The sequence below is a fragment of the Anoplophora glabripennis genome, unplaced genomic scaffold (assembly GCF_000390285.2).
Source record: "Anoplophora glabripennis isolate ALB-LARVAE unplaced genomic scaffold, Agla_2.0 scaffold149, whole genome shotgun sequence".
In the NCBI taxonomy this organism is placed as follows: Eukaryota; Metazoa; Arthropoda; class Insecta; order Coleoptera; family Cerambycidae; genus Anoplophora; species Anoplophora glabripennis.
In genome coordinates, this window is record NW_019416248.1 from 674,034 (window position 1) to 691,772 (window position 17,739).

Below are 17,739 nucleotides of genomic sequence, written 5' to 3' on the forward strand. Positions count from 1 at the left end.
ACAAAACAAAACAGAGACATACTGGAAATTTTTTAACGAAAACTTACTACACTAGAAAGGCAGTAACTAGAAATTGAGAAAAATAAAAACATTTCATATAAAAATATTTCTTGGAGCACGTAATGGCTCTAATAATAAAGTAGCGGCATCAGGACATATGGTCAGTGGTCCGAAATGAAACAGGAATTCCTGACATTTCATACAATTCCTGAAATTGCTGACATAGCGCGGCTCAATGAATTTTAATAAGGCATTATCTAGTCGATGTGTCATGATGCTAAAAATATATTTAACAACTGTAAAGCGAAAAACGTTTCTTTAACCAGGGATATCTGGAAAGAACTCAAACAGCGGCGGCTGGTGAGGTGGAAATTTTCATGGTAAAAAAAATAATTTTAAATTTAGTTTACAGTCAATTTTACTCGACTTAACAAAATTCGTTTGAAAAACTCCGCGTAGCTCGCTCCTACATCTGTTTACAGTGGTGGTTATGGTTACCGTGGCGCACCAGTAAAAGACGGAGTGGGAGTAGTGCATATTTACTATGCAGATTGGGCTCTGTTTAGTCCGACCTTAACCAAATAGTACTGGCTTTTTTCCTTATTAAACGTAATTTGTTCAGGTGTGGTGTAAAATTTTGTTACTTACGTATCTCTTCTTGTGTAATTTTTAAAAGATTGTAAAAGTTTAAATTGATTGAAAATACAGACTAACAGTAATGCTATCTATGGAAAAATCAATGGCGCGAGAAATACCAGACTTTAATGAATATATAATTGAAAAGTTTATTTCGGACAATAGCAGAAGAATAGACTCCGTATAAAACACATTTTCCCTATATTTCAATAGTACTTAAAATAATATAATATAATATAATAATAATAAAATAATATAATAATATATAATAATAATAATATTTAATTTTTTTCCCAATACTGTGTATCTAAATTTTTCCACCCTCCCTAGTATTAAAGTCAAGAGCCGCCACTGGTTACTATCCTTTGATAATCTTCACGGCAATTACCGCGATCATCCTCATTACAGAAGAAATAAAAATCACAAGAAAACACTAACTACCTGATAAATAAATCAAATGGTAATGATATACATTGTTTTTAGATTATCTAATGAAATATGCGAGTCTATCGACAGAAAAGTCTTTAACGGAGATGAATATAACCAAGTTTGATATATCTTTTATGTTAGGTTCCACGGAAACAACGTTTGGTACTCAAACTTAAGGATGTTAACCGCTTATGATGAAAATAGTTATGGACCTGTACTAAATATTAAAATTTTCAGTAGTACTCAATTAAATCTACAATTTTACACTCTCAAATAAAGTTAGAAGGTTTATAACAGACCAAAAGAACGTGTTATCCAAGAGAATATGTTCCAAGAGTCAAATAACTCTTGAAAGACAAAGTTATGAAGTTACCGTTGAAATTCCTCTCAGCAAGACTCATATTCAGAAGACATCTGTCATTTCAGGTGTTTGAGCATATTCTGTTTACTAAAAATTGTAGTTTTATCACTAAATATTTTAATGAAAACTTATAAAAAGTGATGTATTTTACTATTTATTGACTCCACATCAACCAACATTAAGCTTAAAAAAATAAATTCGGTGACAAAATTTCTAGTTCCTCTTAAATTGGCATCTGTACGAATAGTCCAATCAAATTGTTGAAAATTCCTTATTTTTGATAAAAAATAGTTCAGTATTTGAAAATATGTAAAAATTAATAAAAATTTCGTAAAATTCAATGAATTATTTTACTCTTCTTGAATTTTTGGGCTTCATTTTCAAAATGGCGTCCAAAGTTCGCAAAAAACAGTTTTCATGTATAAAAAAACTAAACATTTTAGAAAAAAAATGTTTCAAACAAAAGTTGTAAGAATTTTTAATACGGATCGAATGAGCCCAAACCAGTTTTGATCGATAAATAAATTAATTAGTTATTGCAAAAAAAACAGTTAAAAATCGCAATTTTTTCAAATAGCTGTATCTCTTTCAAAAATAAATATTCTTTTATGAAACTTCGTGAAAGGATAGCTCTTTGCGAGCAAAAAAAAAAACATTTTTTCATAATTGAAAAATATTTTAGTTTCGTGAAAAAATTTCAACTTTCGAATGGCAGTATCGACATTTTGATACGAGTTTTATGACCACGATTTTTTGATCGTTTTTTGCAATATTTGAAGTCGATTTGAGGCTCATGCAATATTTTCACATAATAGTGTAATTATTAAAGAAAATTTTAAACTCAACCCCGTTCCTAAAGATGTGACGGCCTATGAATTATGGGGATTTTACAAAGACGCTTTTTTTGAAAAAATCGTTTTATTTTGCTCACCAAGAGTTCCTTCCACCAAGTCTCATAAAAAAATATTTATTTTTGAAAGAGATACAGCTATTTGAAAAAATTGCGATTTTTAGCGTTTTTTTTTTGCAGTAACTAATTTATTTATTTGAAACATTGTTTTCTAAAATGTTTAGTTATTTTATAAATGAAAAAAACTGTTTTTTGCAAACTTTGGACGCCATTTTGAAAATTAAACCCATAAATTCAAATTTTTCCTAATTTTTACATATTTCCAATTACAGAACTATTTTTTGGGTAATTTCATTGGACTAGAAGCCTTGCTAGAACCAACTGTCGTCTCTAATTCAACAGAAACCTGCCAATGTTTGTGTTATTCAATCGACCACTGGCGACCGCGGCGCGCGCCTCCCAAAGAGTTATGCTGCTCAACAGCTGTAATACGTGGGGACCCGGCGGGGCCGGGGGGCGGTGTGAGGTCAGACGTCTTGCGCGGAGGAATGTTCGGCGCTTCAGGCGTAGAATTGAATTCCTGGCCCCCTTGTCGGAGCCCCCGCCAGGCCGGTTCATTCATTCACAAGATCGGACCTCCTACTAGGATACCTACGTGATAGTGGGACGCCGTTGCCGGAATTAGTCTTTCTTTCCACATCCATCTACCATTTTTCACTACATCGCGTTGTATACGCGTACGGGGTTACTGGATGTAAATGCCAACCCGCCCTCTTAACCTTTAGATTTAAAAAAATTCAATTTCTTCCAGCCAGTACAACAACCCTACTTTAAATATTATGTGTCTTAAGTTAGAAACTTAGCACGCATCTTCCTCAGTCTGTTGTTTATAAAAAGTTCCAGTTTCGTCTATATCACAAATTTCAAACAATCTCTTTTGCTTCAACACTAAAATGAAATCAGTTTACATAGTGACTGTATCGTAAAAGCATTGTGCCACAATCGAATATAGAACAGTTAAAAATTGGTTTTCCTACTGAGCATACTCTCCTAGTAGTACAGCTTTACATACTGCTGTAGGTTTTTGTTAATGAACACGACCTTCTAGTAATGCGCTTTACATATTGCTGTGAGTTTTCTTTCAATGACTTTCTAGTACTAGTTTTACATACTGCTGTGAGTTTTTTCACTCACCATGCTTTTCTAGTACAGCATTACACACTGCTGTGGGTTTACTCACTGAATATATATTTCTAATGGTACAAATTTACATATTGCTGTGAGTTTATTCACTGAACATGACCTTCTCGTAATGCGGTTTACACATTGTTGTGAGTTTTCTAACTGTCAATGACTTTCTAGTACTAGTTTTATATACTACCGTGAGTTTTCTCACTCAGCATGCTTTTCTAGTACAGCTTTACATATTGCTGTGAGTTTACCCACTAAGCATGCCTTTCTAGTATTGCACTTTTGCGTATTGCTGTGAGTTTCATATGTTCAGTTTTCTCACTGAGCATGGCTATTTAATAGAAATAGTAACTTATTCATGTAACTCGTGAGTTATTCCACTGAGCGTACCCGGGATTTGAATATGACTATGTTATTTTGTAAATAATAATTGTTAGTTAATATCGTACGTATAATTTTTTCATCGTCAGCCTTACGGAGCAGTTAGATATTTGATTCAACGAGTTTAATTAATTAAATTACATATTTTGTTGATAAAATTATATTGTCCTTTGCAAATATGTATATTCTATATAGAAAATATGTATAAGTTCCATTCAACTGTTTTTGTAAGTAGTTTTCAGATCACAAGAAGTTAAATTCCTTGCTACTTTAGCTGGGACCCTTCGTTTCTAATGTTTACGAATGTAAAAGAAAGGGGGGGGAGAGATGAGGCAGGCGAATGCACTTTTCAAGTGACACAGTTCGACAAGGTCACCGATCCCAAGCCAGAGACATGGAGCAGTCGTTTGAAAAGCACGTCTTTACATCTACAACAACGTGGACTTAGTTTATTCGGAAAAATTGGATCGTTTACAAAATGGAGCAAACGGCCAACTAATTCAGTCTAGACGGAAAATATATTTAAAATTAACGGTCATTGAACTTTTTAGATCATATGATATTGCAATCATACAAATTATTCGAATTACGTGTTGGATTATTTATGTTTGAATTGGTACTGAAATTTGTTTACATTCGCTTCGAGTTTATCGTTAAACTTACAATTAGACCCGACTACGTAAGGATCATATCGAGTCAAACTCGTTCTACGTGTAAATTTATTAATTAGACGAAAAATTGACACACCTTCCAAACTACCTCCAAATATATTCAGAAATGTGACTGAACTCACATAACTTTCCACTATATTTGGTAGAAACACTAGCAAAAATGTCTTTTTTTGTATAAGTAGTAGATCTAACTGAATTTGGTATAGTTTGGCAACCGCGCGAACTCCTCGGGACGAAGCACACCGAGCCATCTATGAAGATTGTACTGTATCAACACAACCGCGCCATCTGTGAGTGGTTGACAGATCCAAGATGGTTAAATGATCGCTTGTTCAAGGGCGATACACAGTAGAATTCGATTTATTTTCAATAACTGTTGCGACATCTAACGGAATATACGAGAATCATAACAAACATTGATGTAGAAATTTTAAGGAGCAATCTATTATTTTAAATAGTTGTAATTCCATATCCAATTATTAGTAACAATTTGCATAATGATAGAAAATTGATTGAGTGGTTCTTTCGTAAATAATAATAAGTTTTTATTATGAAACGAATGGTTCCAGAATTATTTCCAAAATATATCCTTATACACACACTGAAATTCTGGAATTACTACAAAGACAATGTATTTTAGTTAATACCTCCGCCTACTACGAATTTCGGCCCTCAAAAATGGTTCTCTACAAAAACTGTTTCACTCTTTAAAGAATATGACAGTTGTACATTCAATGACCATCAAAACAATACATACTGATGGCGTCAAGTCAATGAGACAAATTGCAATACTGATTAAAACTAATCAAAACACATTAATCGGTCTGTTGTCTTTAAATATGTTACAGTGTAACATTGTACAGATGTAAACGACAAAAATACGAGGCTCAACGTCAATCGAGCCCGGAAAAAAAACGGAAATCTATTATGCTATTAATAATATATGAAGCAGTAAGAAATATATAAATACAGTAAAAATAAAAAAACAAGTGTTTGATGGTTAAACTTATATAGATTAAATTAGAAACAAAAACATTAAATTTTAAATGTTTTTAAAACGAGTATGGGTTAGTGAGTTCACCAAAACTGCAAAACTACACAAATATAACTTGGCACTGTATTTTTGATGGCGATTGATTCGGATTTGAATAAAAAAAAAGTAGTAAATACACCAAAACAAGACATCTAATAATAATATTTATAATGGACAAAGCATTTTCTAGTAGAAAAAAAACGTCTATTTTGACTTCAAAAATCTACGCACGTACACTTATATTTTGTGTGCAACTTAAGTAATAAATGTAAAATTTCTATATACAGGGTGATTCACAAATGGTGACCAAAAATGAAACCTCGTATTCTTTGGTAAATTTTAAGGGGTCTTTCCTATAAAGTTTTTATCCAGGACACTTCGTTAGAAAGATACAGGGTGTTAAACTTCAAAAAAAAAATATTTATTTTTTTTAAATAATTTAAAAACTAGTAAGTGAAATAATTTGAAATTGGGCACATGTATTTATATAAAATTGTCCAAAGTCTGAGCGCTTTTCCGTTTACGTTTTCCAGTGGCGGAGATACAGGGTGTCGATGGCATATTTTTCTAAATAAAATAGTACGCCACTGCTTTACGGTAACAACCACGATATTTTCGGATTCAATTTTCTACAAATTACTACTGTCTTATGTTTTTCGAAAAAAGCCCGTTTTTCGAGTAAAACGAAATGAGAACACACTTCGATATTCGAATATAATGCTTTTTAAAATTACATAGTGGGCTGCGATAGTAACTTTGACATTCTGAGCAGTTACAAGAAAGAATAAACAACGCTTTCCATTAGATTCAAGCCTCACCCTGTATTTCAATGCATTGCTGTTGCATACCATTGCACCTGCACCGAATTGTACGTTGCTCAAAGTCAATCAATCGCTAATTAGCAATTCAGTCATTTCAGTTATTCGAGACGACACCGACAATGCTGAATGGGCAGCCAGCAGTTGATAACGATATGCAAAGTGAGAAAAAAATTAAAGGTTAATTCATGCAGAAATGGGTTAGATAAAAAGAACTCATCCAAATCCATGCCAAGGATGTTAAATTAAATATAGGTGATATCGGAACATTCATCCGCATCACAAAGAAAAAACAAAAAAAACTACTGTTACATTCTTAGACCTTCGGATACAGTTAACCTCATCAACGTCAATAACTGGATTTTTTTTTTCAAATATGGCGTGCGCATAAATTTGTTCATTGGGCGTATTATTATATTTATGAATTCTGGTAATAATAACACAGTTTATAAATGTTTAATTCAAAAGGTGTTTGTTTGTAACTTTTGATCTAATCAACATTTACTGAAGCTCGAGGGCTAGTTTTGTAGGTCTTTTGAAGACGAAACAAGTTATAAGCGAAAAACGTGAATTTACGTAATAATTATACAATTAACCACCCTGTAAACAATCTTCCCCCCATTTTTATGACTGTGGAAACTAATATGTTATTGGACATAATATTTAGCATCTATAGTGATAAATTCAGATTGCCGAAAGAAAAAGTCGCGAAATGGTCATTTTCCAGCTTATTTTCCTGACCTATCAACCTTTGATCGTTCAAGCCGTTGATTTCTTTCCATTACAAACTGAAGACGTGCGGTATCCGAAAAGAAGGCAACAGTGTTTAGAATTGCATCATCTTTGTCATCGTGGCATTGCAGCGAACTTTTCCTGCAATTTAAAGGAATTCGTACACTTCTAAGAGTGATAAGAATTGCCAACCAAACATACTTAACCACCTAAATGCAATAAAAGCACAGCTTTCACGTGTTGTACTGAAAATCTATGCGTGGCAAGAAACAAGGATATGTTCAAAGAATTGATTAAATTTTTTTCTGTGGGCAGCAAGAAAACTGATTAATAAATTTGAATAAAAATCATTTAAAGCATAAAAACCCCGGTCATTCCGTACGATCCTTTACGTACTTTAAAACGGGTTTAAAGAATATGCAAACGATCGACTAATACCCATAATCACCCGTAATCTCGCCTACGCGAACGAAAGAAGCGGTTTAATAATCCGCAAAACAAGACGGTCCACATATTGTTTACGACGTAATCACTAAGGAGTCATCCAAAAAAAAATTATGCACTCCCGTCAAAAAACAAATGCATGAATAATCGAGACAAACGACTCTGACCCTTAAACAATTATCGGGAGTTACGGAGCATCGTAGATAGTCCACCGTAAGGACTGTCACGTATTTGACTATTGCGCGAAATCTAACTATAAACAACGAAATATTTAACCGGTCAAATTTTCAGACCAAAATGGATTAATGTCGGGCAATCTCTAGTTGGCTGCCATAATTGAAACTTAAGAGTTTGTCTTGTTTTACGGCCTTTTTAAAATCTATTACAATAAAGTGTCAAGTCAAAGAGTCATGACGAAACAAAGTTGCTTTTTCTTTAATTGAACACCCTGTATATCATTCCATATTTCAATTCTCCTCATGTACCTAAAGAAACGGGAAATAGATTAAACTTTTCCTGATAAGGGGCAATTGAATGGCCAGCTAGGTCTCCCGATATGACCCCGCTTGACTTTTTCTATGGGGGTTACATAAAAAATGTAGTCTTCCAAACATATCAGCAACCCTGTATAATATATAATACAAGGTGTTTTCAAATTCTTCACCTTTGGACAACATCGAAAATACATCAGAAATAATTAAATTTGATCTAAACGTCTTCAGGATGCAACTAAAGTAGAAGTACCTCCTCAATCATAAACAACCTTCGACTTCGCTGGCAAACACATGAAAATAGATCTAAGCACCTCAAAATATACAAAAAAAGAGTAAAAATAGCGAAGGCCTGCTATTTTCAAATAAAATTTGTTGGGTTTGTGACCACTGAACTAAAGTAAGTTTAAATGAGGAAACATTTCGATATGTTTCTTGAAGAAAGTCATATTTAGTCTATCAATAAAACTATTTTACAAAATTACATCGAATTAGTACCCAATTTAGATAAATAAAAACAGATAAAGTAATCAAACGTGCTTTGTTCAACAATATTCGTGTGTTGATCAAATATCATATTAAATTCGATAACGTAAACAAAATAAATTCTAAGAAAAATTTAATGTCAACTGACCAATTCTTGGAAGTATTTATGTTAATAATATGACCAATTTGCCAGTAATAAAACTATAAACCCTTGACATCAGAACAAAGTTCAAATTTTACAACAACATATAATGAAAAATATATTATTATTTCGCCAATAACTAAATTCTTGACGACTATAAAACAACGAAAAAAATGTTTAACGAAAGAAACGAATGTAAAAAATAATTCTGGACAGAAGGCCAGGCCAGTGAACAAAGACCTACTAATATTTAAAAGGGGCATATTTATTTAAAGAGAACCTACGTAGACCGTAATTCCTTGAGGATGGTTCAATATTAACAGAAATGTTGTACAATATTAGACACCTTAAATTATTTCAATTAAATAGTTAATTAGAAACACCTAATTAAAACCGAGAGATAATAGTTATTTACACCATAAAGGAGGTAAGTATTATTTACCAGTCGAGGACGATTTTGCGCCCGAGCGGAGCGAGGGTTGGCAATAGAGTCCGAGACTGGTAAATTATACTTAACTGCTGCGTGGTGTATAATAAAAAAATGTCGGCCCCCACAATTCTTTATGGTTCGTGAAATAAAGATTAGGTTTTATTTTTTCACATTTCTTAATCAATTCATTTTGACATTATTCGAAATCTTGCAAAGTTGCCTTGGTTGTTTGGATTTTGTTGTTTCTAACAATAAGCTACATAAAAGTTGCAATTTGCAAACAATGTATTAATAGTCCATTTACTACAGTGGGAGCAGATAAAATTAGCTTCAATGTTCAAAACCTTATCCTACACGGATTGAGTGACGCTATATGTATACTAAACGATGTACGGAGTAGTAGCAAGCCCCTGTGGCCTAATGGATAAGGCATCGGCCTCCTAAGCCGGGGACTGTGGGTTCGAGTCCCACCAGGGGTAATTTCTTTTTTTTTTTCAGAAATAATATTAACAGCAACAAGTAAAAAGTATACATACAGTACGTTACTTTCTTTTTAAATAAAAAGCAGATTCCAACTGTTAACGGTTTGTTTGTGGCACCGGGCTTCAACATACGTTAATCCGGTACTGACAAACATCGACATTTGCAAGGAAAGTAAAAAATACTATAAATAGAACTTTTATTCGATCTTGCGCAATCGTGCTTAGTGAAAAAATGAAATTACAAGGAGTTCGCGTGAAAGAATGTCCTCACTCGCTGGCCAAGTTATCGTGTTTAAATATAACGGATACAATTACTAATTTTAAACTGGAATATCAATAGTATTTTTAGATCTGTAAACATTAATCTAAACTAGTTGTCTGTTCCGTAATAATCCGTTTATTTAAAGCAATGGTAAACAACATGGGCACATATATGTAATTGATTGCTTCAAAGAAGTATGAGATAATTTATGTTACCTTCACTCTTGCAATATTATATTTTTAGGTATGATTTAACCGTGAAAAGATGTCGGATGCCATAGGGCGATGGACTGGCGAGATAGAGAAGTTGGCAAGGCGCTCGATAAAATATAAAAAATAAATGCATTAAAAAGATACAAAGTATTTTCGCAAGAACGCACGTACCTATCTGAATTGTGTTGAACCTGTTGAACTTTAACGAGAAGGAACAAAGTATGAGGAATTTGTTTTATTTTAGAAGTAAAAGTTCGTCGAGACCGGTACAGAGATAAAACCCCTTTTCTATTTTTTTTACATGGTGATTCATTCATAATGTCTTTAATTTTAACCAAAGCCTAATAAGGTTAAAATATCGGGAAAAAATTAACTCGACCTTTTAAAAACGTCGACTATTATACATAAAATTTGTCTTCCATAAAGACTGACCTAAAGCCTGAAAAAATATATATTCCGCAGAGAAACGAAGCTGAAGAAAAAAAGGTACTAACCTGGCACTCTCGAACGTAGCCGAGGCGGATGTCCCAATGGCTCCGAACCCAACCCCTACCGCTAGCCCTTCGGGGATGTTGTGGACCGTGATGGCGACCACCAGCAGGATTATCCGTTTCCATTGCCCGTGTTGGATTTCCTCGATGTTGCAGGTCTCGTCGTAACTCTGCATGTGAACTAGGTCCTCAGTACGAGTCGTTATTGTATCAGTTATTTTACCTACTGTAAACGGAAAATGAAGTTCAGTTTGTCGTTCGGAAAATGGAGGCATGAATATTAATGACGGGAACAACAGTATTCCAAACACAGATAAAATTTGGACGAACAAGAAAAAAGAGTTATATTTCAATCGACATTTTTCCGTTTCTGTCGCTAACGCCCGAATGCAAATAAGCCGAAGAATAATAGACCAGTGCTTAAGCCTTCAAAAATGGTAAAAAGTGAAAAAAATTATAGTAGGATGAAACCCATTGGAAAAGGAAGATAATATAATAGAAATGACAGGAAAAATAATTTACGGGCGATCTGAGGTCGGGAAGGGGAAGGGGTGAGTTTTTAAGGGTAAAAAACGGTTTCCCTTGATTTCCGGAAAAACTACAAGTCTTATGGAAAAAAGTTAAATGGCAAAGTTGTAGGTAATAAAAACATCTACAACTTTTGTATTTACACTTTTTTCACATAACCTCAAAATTTATGTGATAAATTCAAATAACCAAGTTTTTGGTTTTTTATTTTTCTTTTACAAAAAAAAATTTTTTTTACGAAATTTGGTGAAAACTTATCTATTTATGTCCCAAACACGCTGTATATTTTTTTTGATTTGAAATATTTATTTTTTCACCTTATTTTTACTTAATATCGAAAAAGCACCCTAATTTTCAATCGAAAATTCTCACGTCAAAATATCTGCTTTTTTAAAAACGTCGGTGGGCTTTTTCTTCGTTGAAATCTCTACTATTTGAAGGTGTAAAAAAAAATACACATTACTATGGTAAGTTTTCTCAGGAAATGCAAAGAAACGAAAAAAAACTAGAATCCGAATTTTTTTTTCTAATGATTATGTACAATTTTGAGCTATTTATTAAAATTTACACTTTAATTACTCGAAAAACGTAAGATTCCATGTTACATTGATAAACAAAAAAATTACAAGTCGAAATATACTATTATAATTAACAACCAAATAAATTAATAAAGTTAATATTTAATAAAACATCTACAATATTTTGAGAAAGTTGTAGAATCTTCTTTAAATTATATACGTAGATGCCTATTTATTGCTATCGCTATCCTCGTAAGAAATTACACAATTTTAGGTGATTACACAAAAAATAGTAAATAACTTAAAAACTAGAAGAGATAGGTATAGGGAACCCAGATACTGTTCGAAAGAGAATAAAGTTGTGTATCAGAATATAGAAAAACTTACAGGTTTCCATTTAAAAAAACCGACTTATGAAGGTTTGAAGTTAACTAAACTCGGCATTAAATTTCTAGCACTCTATATGCAATTAAGCCACTTTGAAAATATGGATGGGAAGCTTAGGGGTCTACCTATCCCCCCTATAAATATTGTTGCTTTATTTTTCTTACTATAAAATACACATAGTTTGAAGCTAGTCACTGTTCTCTCCATTTTTTTTGAAAAAAAAATAAATATCTCGAAAACGATTATTAGTAGGAATAGGGAAACTTCATAAAAGTCCACCTAAAATAACACGTAAAATCAAAAATTGCAATAATATACAGGGTGTTCCATTTAAAATAAGCAAGTTGACGGCGACTTCCGGTATAACCGGAAGTAGTACGTGGACGCCATTATTTTAGTTGAGAAGGGCATGCCCGAAAACCCGGTATCCCAAATTTTCAAAATTCAAATCGAAGTAGTCTCTGAAATAATTCTAATGGGCCGTCACGGTAAGACACCCTGTATGTAGATTAATAGAACGGTAAATGCTAACTGTTCTGATAAAAAATCAAATGAATAATCTTTAAATTAGAATCATTATCTAAATTAATGCGCTTTCTGCACAAGTAAAATGTAAAAATGCTTCTCAATCCAAGGTCACAGAAAACAACTGAATGATATTAAAGTGCCGACAATAACATATGCTTCATTCAAGCTCTGCAAATACCGGCCAAGGCCTCACCTGGACTTGACCGCCCAGTGTAATCCTACCTTAACGCTAAGATTGCTAAGAAAGCGAAATTGTAAAAAAAAAAATGACGAGAGCAAGTCGCTTATTGACACTAGACAGTTAATTCCGTTGAACGCGTAACGGTTATCCGATCATATGATCGCCAATCCGCTACACTCCCATAATGAGTCTTACAAATGAAACTCGACGCGAGAAAAAACACATCCGCGTCAGAGATTTCGGTGGACGGCCTTAGAACGACAAATCCTAGACGAGGCTTGTGCAATTGGCTCGCTTCGAACGTAGGGCTGAGATTTTGACCTCGTTTCGATGCATTGCGAAACGACTTACAAATATTTAGATTACAATTACTAATTACTATAAAGCTTTTATTTGCCAACGCGATTGGCAGGATTAGGGAATAAATCTGAAAAATCTGATACGTTTATCTAGCCACGTACAGTTCTAAGAGCCCAAACACAAACTGGAATTACGCAAAATAAATAAGGATTAAAAAGTGCAAATTTAATTTTTCGCGTTGTTTCAAGATAACGTTTTCCGACGGTATCACCCTCAAAATCGTGAAAACTACTGATAATTCGAGTTAAAGGATGGTTGAGGGTATAAACGCACATTTTTTAGTCAAACAAATATCTATCTATCTACCAATACTGCAAACTTAAAGATAGTAATTCGTAACACAATGGGAAAGAACGCTGGTTGAAAATATGTTCATAAAAAGTAGGGAACTGATCTTTCAAGGACGAAGTTAGATGGAGAAATAACCACCATCAGTACGGTACACAGTCATAAACGTAAGGATAAACGACAAAACGTTAACAGTTCTGCATTTTTTTAAATAATAAACGATAATTATTGAAGCCGCACCTAACTTCTTTCATTGTTAATGTTCTACCTGTAACTAGGTACTTGCAAAAAATAGGAATCAACTTCCTATGTTATATTAAAAAGAAATACCCACAAAAATATGTCACCTGTCGAAAAATAACATTTATTTATTAAAAATTTAACTCATTTGATAGATAAATAAATTCAATCGTAACAGAAGGCTTGATCTGTCTAATACAGGGTGATAAAATCGACTGGTCGAATAAATAAACGCAGCGAAATAAATTTTATCCCACTACAGTATTATTTAAAAAAATGCACTGTCTGTATAAATCTAGCTGAAAGTAGTCTAACTTATAAGTTGAAGAAAATTTTCTGCACTGGAGCTATAAATTAGAGTTAATCCCCTAAACAAATATATTTCTAAATAATAAATTCTAAGCAAAGACAACTCTACAGAAGTTTAAATACCAAACGAGATATCAGATAAATAAACTACCTCCACACGAACACACAATTTGTAAACAAAATTCAAGGTTAGTGTAACAAAACGAAGCCAAAAATTTCTACAAGAGGAATTTCGTAAATATCTTTCACTGGCCTCTAGTGTTGCAAAGAAAATAACGATGTTGGCGTCTGAGGTCTTAGATTAATAAACAATATACAGGGTGATCCACAAACGGTGACCAAAATTGAAACCTCGTATTCTTTGGTGAATTTCGTATAAAGCTTTCATCTAGGACGCTTCGATACAAGGTGTTAAACTTAAAAAATGTTTTTAATTCTTTTAAATAATTTAAAATTCGTTTTTTAAGTTTTACTCGAAAATCAAGCTTTTTTCGAAAAACTTAAGAGAGTAGTAATTTGTAGAAAATTGAAAGACGGATTCGAAAATATCATGGTTGTTACCGTAAACCATTGGCGTATTATTTTATTTAGAAAAATATGCCATATTAGGAAAAGGTCTCATATTCTGGACAATGTTTGCATACGTATATGTGCCCAATTTCAAATTATTTCACTTACTAGTTTTAAATTTATTTAAAAAAATTAAAAATATTTTTTTAACACCCTGTATCTTTTTAACGAGGCCTCCTAGAAAAAAACTTTATAGGAAATACTCCCCTTAAAATTCGCCAAAGAATACGAGGTTTCAGTTTTGGTCAACGTTTGTGAATCACCCTGTATGTAAACATCCAATACAGATCAAATCTAAAAGTACATTTTGAAAAGGAGCAAAATGGAAATACAAAAAACTGTATTTGAATATCATACGTATCTGATTCGAAACAATGTGGCTTATAGACACAAAATTTGTAAACACATGCTTCAAAAAAGAAAAAATATATAAAAACGCATTTGAAACTTGCAGAATTACCAAATTAGTTTTTATAACGAAGATATGGCACAAATCTTGTAACAATTAAATTAATAAACTACCAGCAGAACTGCATTTTTCTCTGTTGATCAAACCAAATTAGGAACCATCAAAAAAGTCCTAAATTCGACGTATTCAAGCTAGTTATATATAATATTGTTAGCGTTTACTTCTTTAAAAACTGACATAAACTAACCTTAGACTTAAACGCATTTTTATTATTCGCTACATGAGCTTTCCCTTATCAGAAACGTAGACTGATTTAATAGCATGAATTAATTCAAGAAAAAGTTTAAACTAAGGCCGCTTCCGCAATTTTGCCATATTTTTGTAACCACTACTAAGCTTGTAAAAGGTTTTACAAGACTTCATGGTAAGCAGAATCAATATTTATACAGTATGTATCTCTTTTACAATTTAAAATAAAGAAAATTAAATCCAACACTAAAAAAGAAAATGCAGAAGAACAAAGACAAAGTGGATGAATATCTACCACACAAATTCCAAAACTTTAGTAACATAATTTCAATGGACTTAAGAGAGGTAATTACAAAAAAAAAATTCATAAAATATCTTTAAAAAAAAATACTAAAAATTCATCATGAACAATTAATTGTCAACATTATATTTTAGAAATTGCCCCACATTATTTTATGCACCTATATACAGTATGTCTGAATTTTTAAATACAAGTAGGCTGGTGGAATCAAGTGAAACTTTATTTTTTATCGAAAACTCCCTGTCAGGGATTTTTTACTGAAAACTTAACACCGAAACAATTGTGCACCTTTCTAAAAGAAATGTCTATTGGTTATTGTTTTACATTCCAATAAACTTAAAAAATAATAATTTTCTGGTGTGCATATAGGATGCCATGAAATCATAAACAATTGCCTGTAGTGACAATATTTCAAGGGCTAAAATATTTCGCGCGGTAAAAAATTAAATATAAGAACTACACATAATGATTAATAACAATATAAAGTTCCAAATAATTAATAACTACTTCACATTTAATAACCATTAGATATTTTTTCTTCAAATTTAATATTTAACTATTTTTTGGGGATGCAGAATAGTTCTATGATGTTTTGTTTTTGATTTCATGGCATCCTAGATGCGTACCACAAAATTATATTTTGTATTTCTTTCAAAGACCCCCAGGAAAGATATTTTTCCTTCAAATTTGTTTTTTTGGGGACATAGACAGCCCTACGGTGTTATTTTTTCAGTAAAAAAACCCGTAACATGTTTTTTTTTAAATACACCCATATAAGTATAAAAAATCATAGCAGGCCAGGGGTTGTCAAATAAGGAAAACAAACACACTGTCAAATTTAACGACTACAAAGTATAAACATAAAAAAGTAGGCGGTGAAAGTGCAAGATGAAATTAAATAAACTTAACTTACCCCTTCTACGTTGAACGGAATGCCCGGTGTCGCTAAACCCATCTATGGCAGTCATGTCAGGCGAAGACACATGTGAATCTCGTCTAGCACTACTACGTCTACTGTCTTTACGATTACTCGTGGCATGTAAGGCTACAAAATAAGACGAAGGTCTTAGCATACCAACTTTTCGATGCGTTTTAAATCGGTGGTATTTAGAGGTTTAATTGATAACGTGAAACTATTTCAATAAGTAAACATCAACATACCTAACATCATGTTTGGTGAATGAATGCCTAGCACGGTGATTAACTTATCAGCACCATACACGAAGAAGGCCCCTAGGAGGAACCCAAAGGCTACGGGCAAGAATGCATACTCTCCTTTTTCTCCATAAATCTTAGATTCGCTGGCTTGCTCGATGGCTGGAGCCAACAGGGACCAAAAAGACGCCGCTGTCATAACACCAGCAGCGAATCCCAGACTTGCGTCCAGAAGTTTTCTCTGAAAATAGCCTCAAATAAGTATATTTGTTTACATGTTGAGGTTAGGTTCTAACCTGAGATCCTCTAATGACAAGAACAAGTGCCGCTCCTGCGGCGGTAAGGCCCCAAGTAAATAGGGTGCCTAGAAAAGCTTGCATCACCGGTCCATAGCCTTCCAACATTTTGTTTATTTCTTAATTCACCAACAAAACCTTAACATGCCCAAGTCAACAAATCCACGCACCAACACCGACTGCCACATTAGCGCGTTTTCTTGAATATATAATTTGAAACGTGTCAACAACAATTGTTATCAGACCATGCGCGTATAAGCCAAGTGATTATGGGGATATAATAAACAAATAGCTTTTAAATTCGTACCATTTGCTAATAGTTGTGCACCTATTGACGTTAATCTTTCTCTTCTGCTCGTTCTGTTCGTTTTTCGATTATTCAGTCGCCAGTCTTCTTTCGCCCTGCTCTGGAGTAGGTAGGTAAAATTTTCACACATCAATCGAGTGCAGTTATCGTTGTTGTTATGCTGCTTGCTACTACCAACGATGTAACTCTAAACTGAGGTACTTGCACAGTTTAATTACGTGTCATCAAAATGTACATACCTAAGTAATTTATGTTTTGGTAACAATGCCGAGTAATTAAATTGTCATCAGGGTGTTCTTTCGAAATACCTACGTGCTTTATAAGCGATATTATTGTTAATGTGCTGAGAATTAAAACAGCAGTTAATTGTAACTAACTTCAAAACTCTTTTTTTAAAACAATCGAAAATAGATAATATTCCATTAAACTTAAAATACCTACCTTAAAATTTAATTATTGTTACAGTTATACAGTTACATCGCTACAGAAAATTTTAAATGCCTATCTAGGTACCCACTTGTCACAATAATTATCTAGACGACATAAATAAATAGGTAGGTACTTATCTGTA

The 17,739-nt window shown here is 33.0% G+C and overlaps 1 protein-coding gene and 1 non-coding gene across 4 annotated transcripts in view; one reads left to right on the forward strand and one right to left on the reverse strand.

Moving 5' to 3' along the window:
* Positions 1-17,487, reverse strand: part of LOC108911719 (zinc transporter ZIP11) — a 125,404-nt gene extending 107,917 nt beyond the window's left edge. The window contains exons 1-5 of one of the 3 annotated variants that reach the window (XM_018716718.2): positions 17,169-17,487; positions 16,862-17,060; positions 16,572-16,806; positions 16,324-16,455; positions 10,546-10,768 (exon numbers count right to left, since the gene is read on the reverse strand). In XM_018716718.2, the coding sequence (XP_018572234.1) occupies positions 10,546-10,768; positions 16,324-16,455; positions 16,572-16,806; positions 16,862-16,969 (698 nt within the window). In that variant the 5' untranslated portion in view covers positions 16,970-17,060; positions 17,169-17,487. Of the gene's footprint in view, positions 1-10,545; positions 10,769-16,323; positions 16,456-16,571; positions 16,807-16,861 lie in introns of all 3 variants that reach the window. The other 2 variants (XM_018716717.2, XM_018716719.2) reach the window with 2 other exon arrangements.
* Positions 9,502-9,574, forward strand: Trnar-ccu. The gene has a single exon. It is a non-coding gene; the product is annotated as a tRNA-Arg (tRNA).
* Positions 17,488-17,739: the final 252 nt, after the last annotated feature.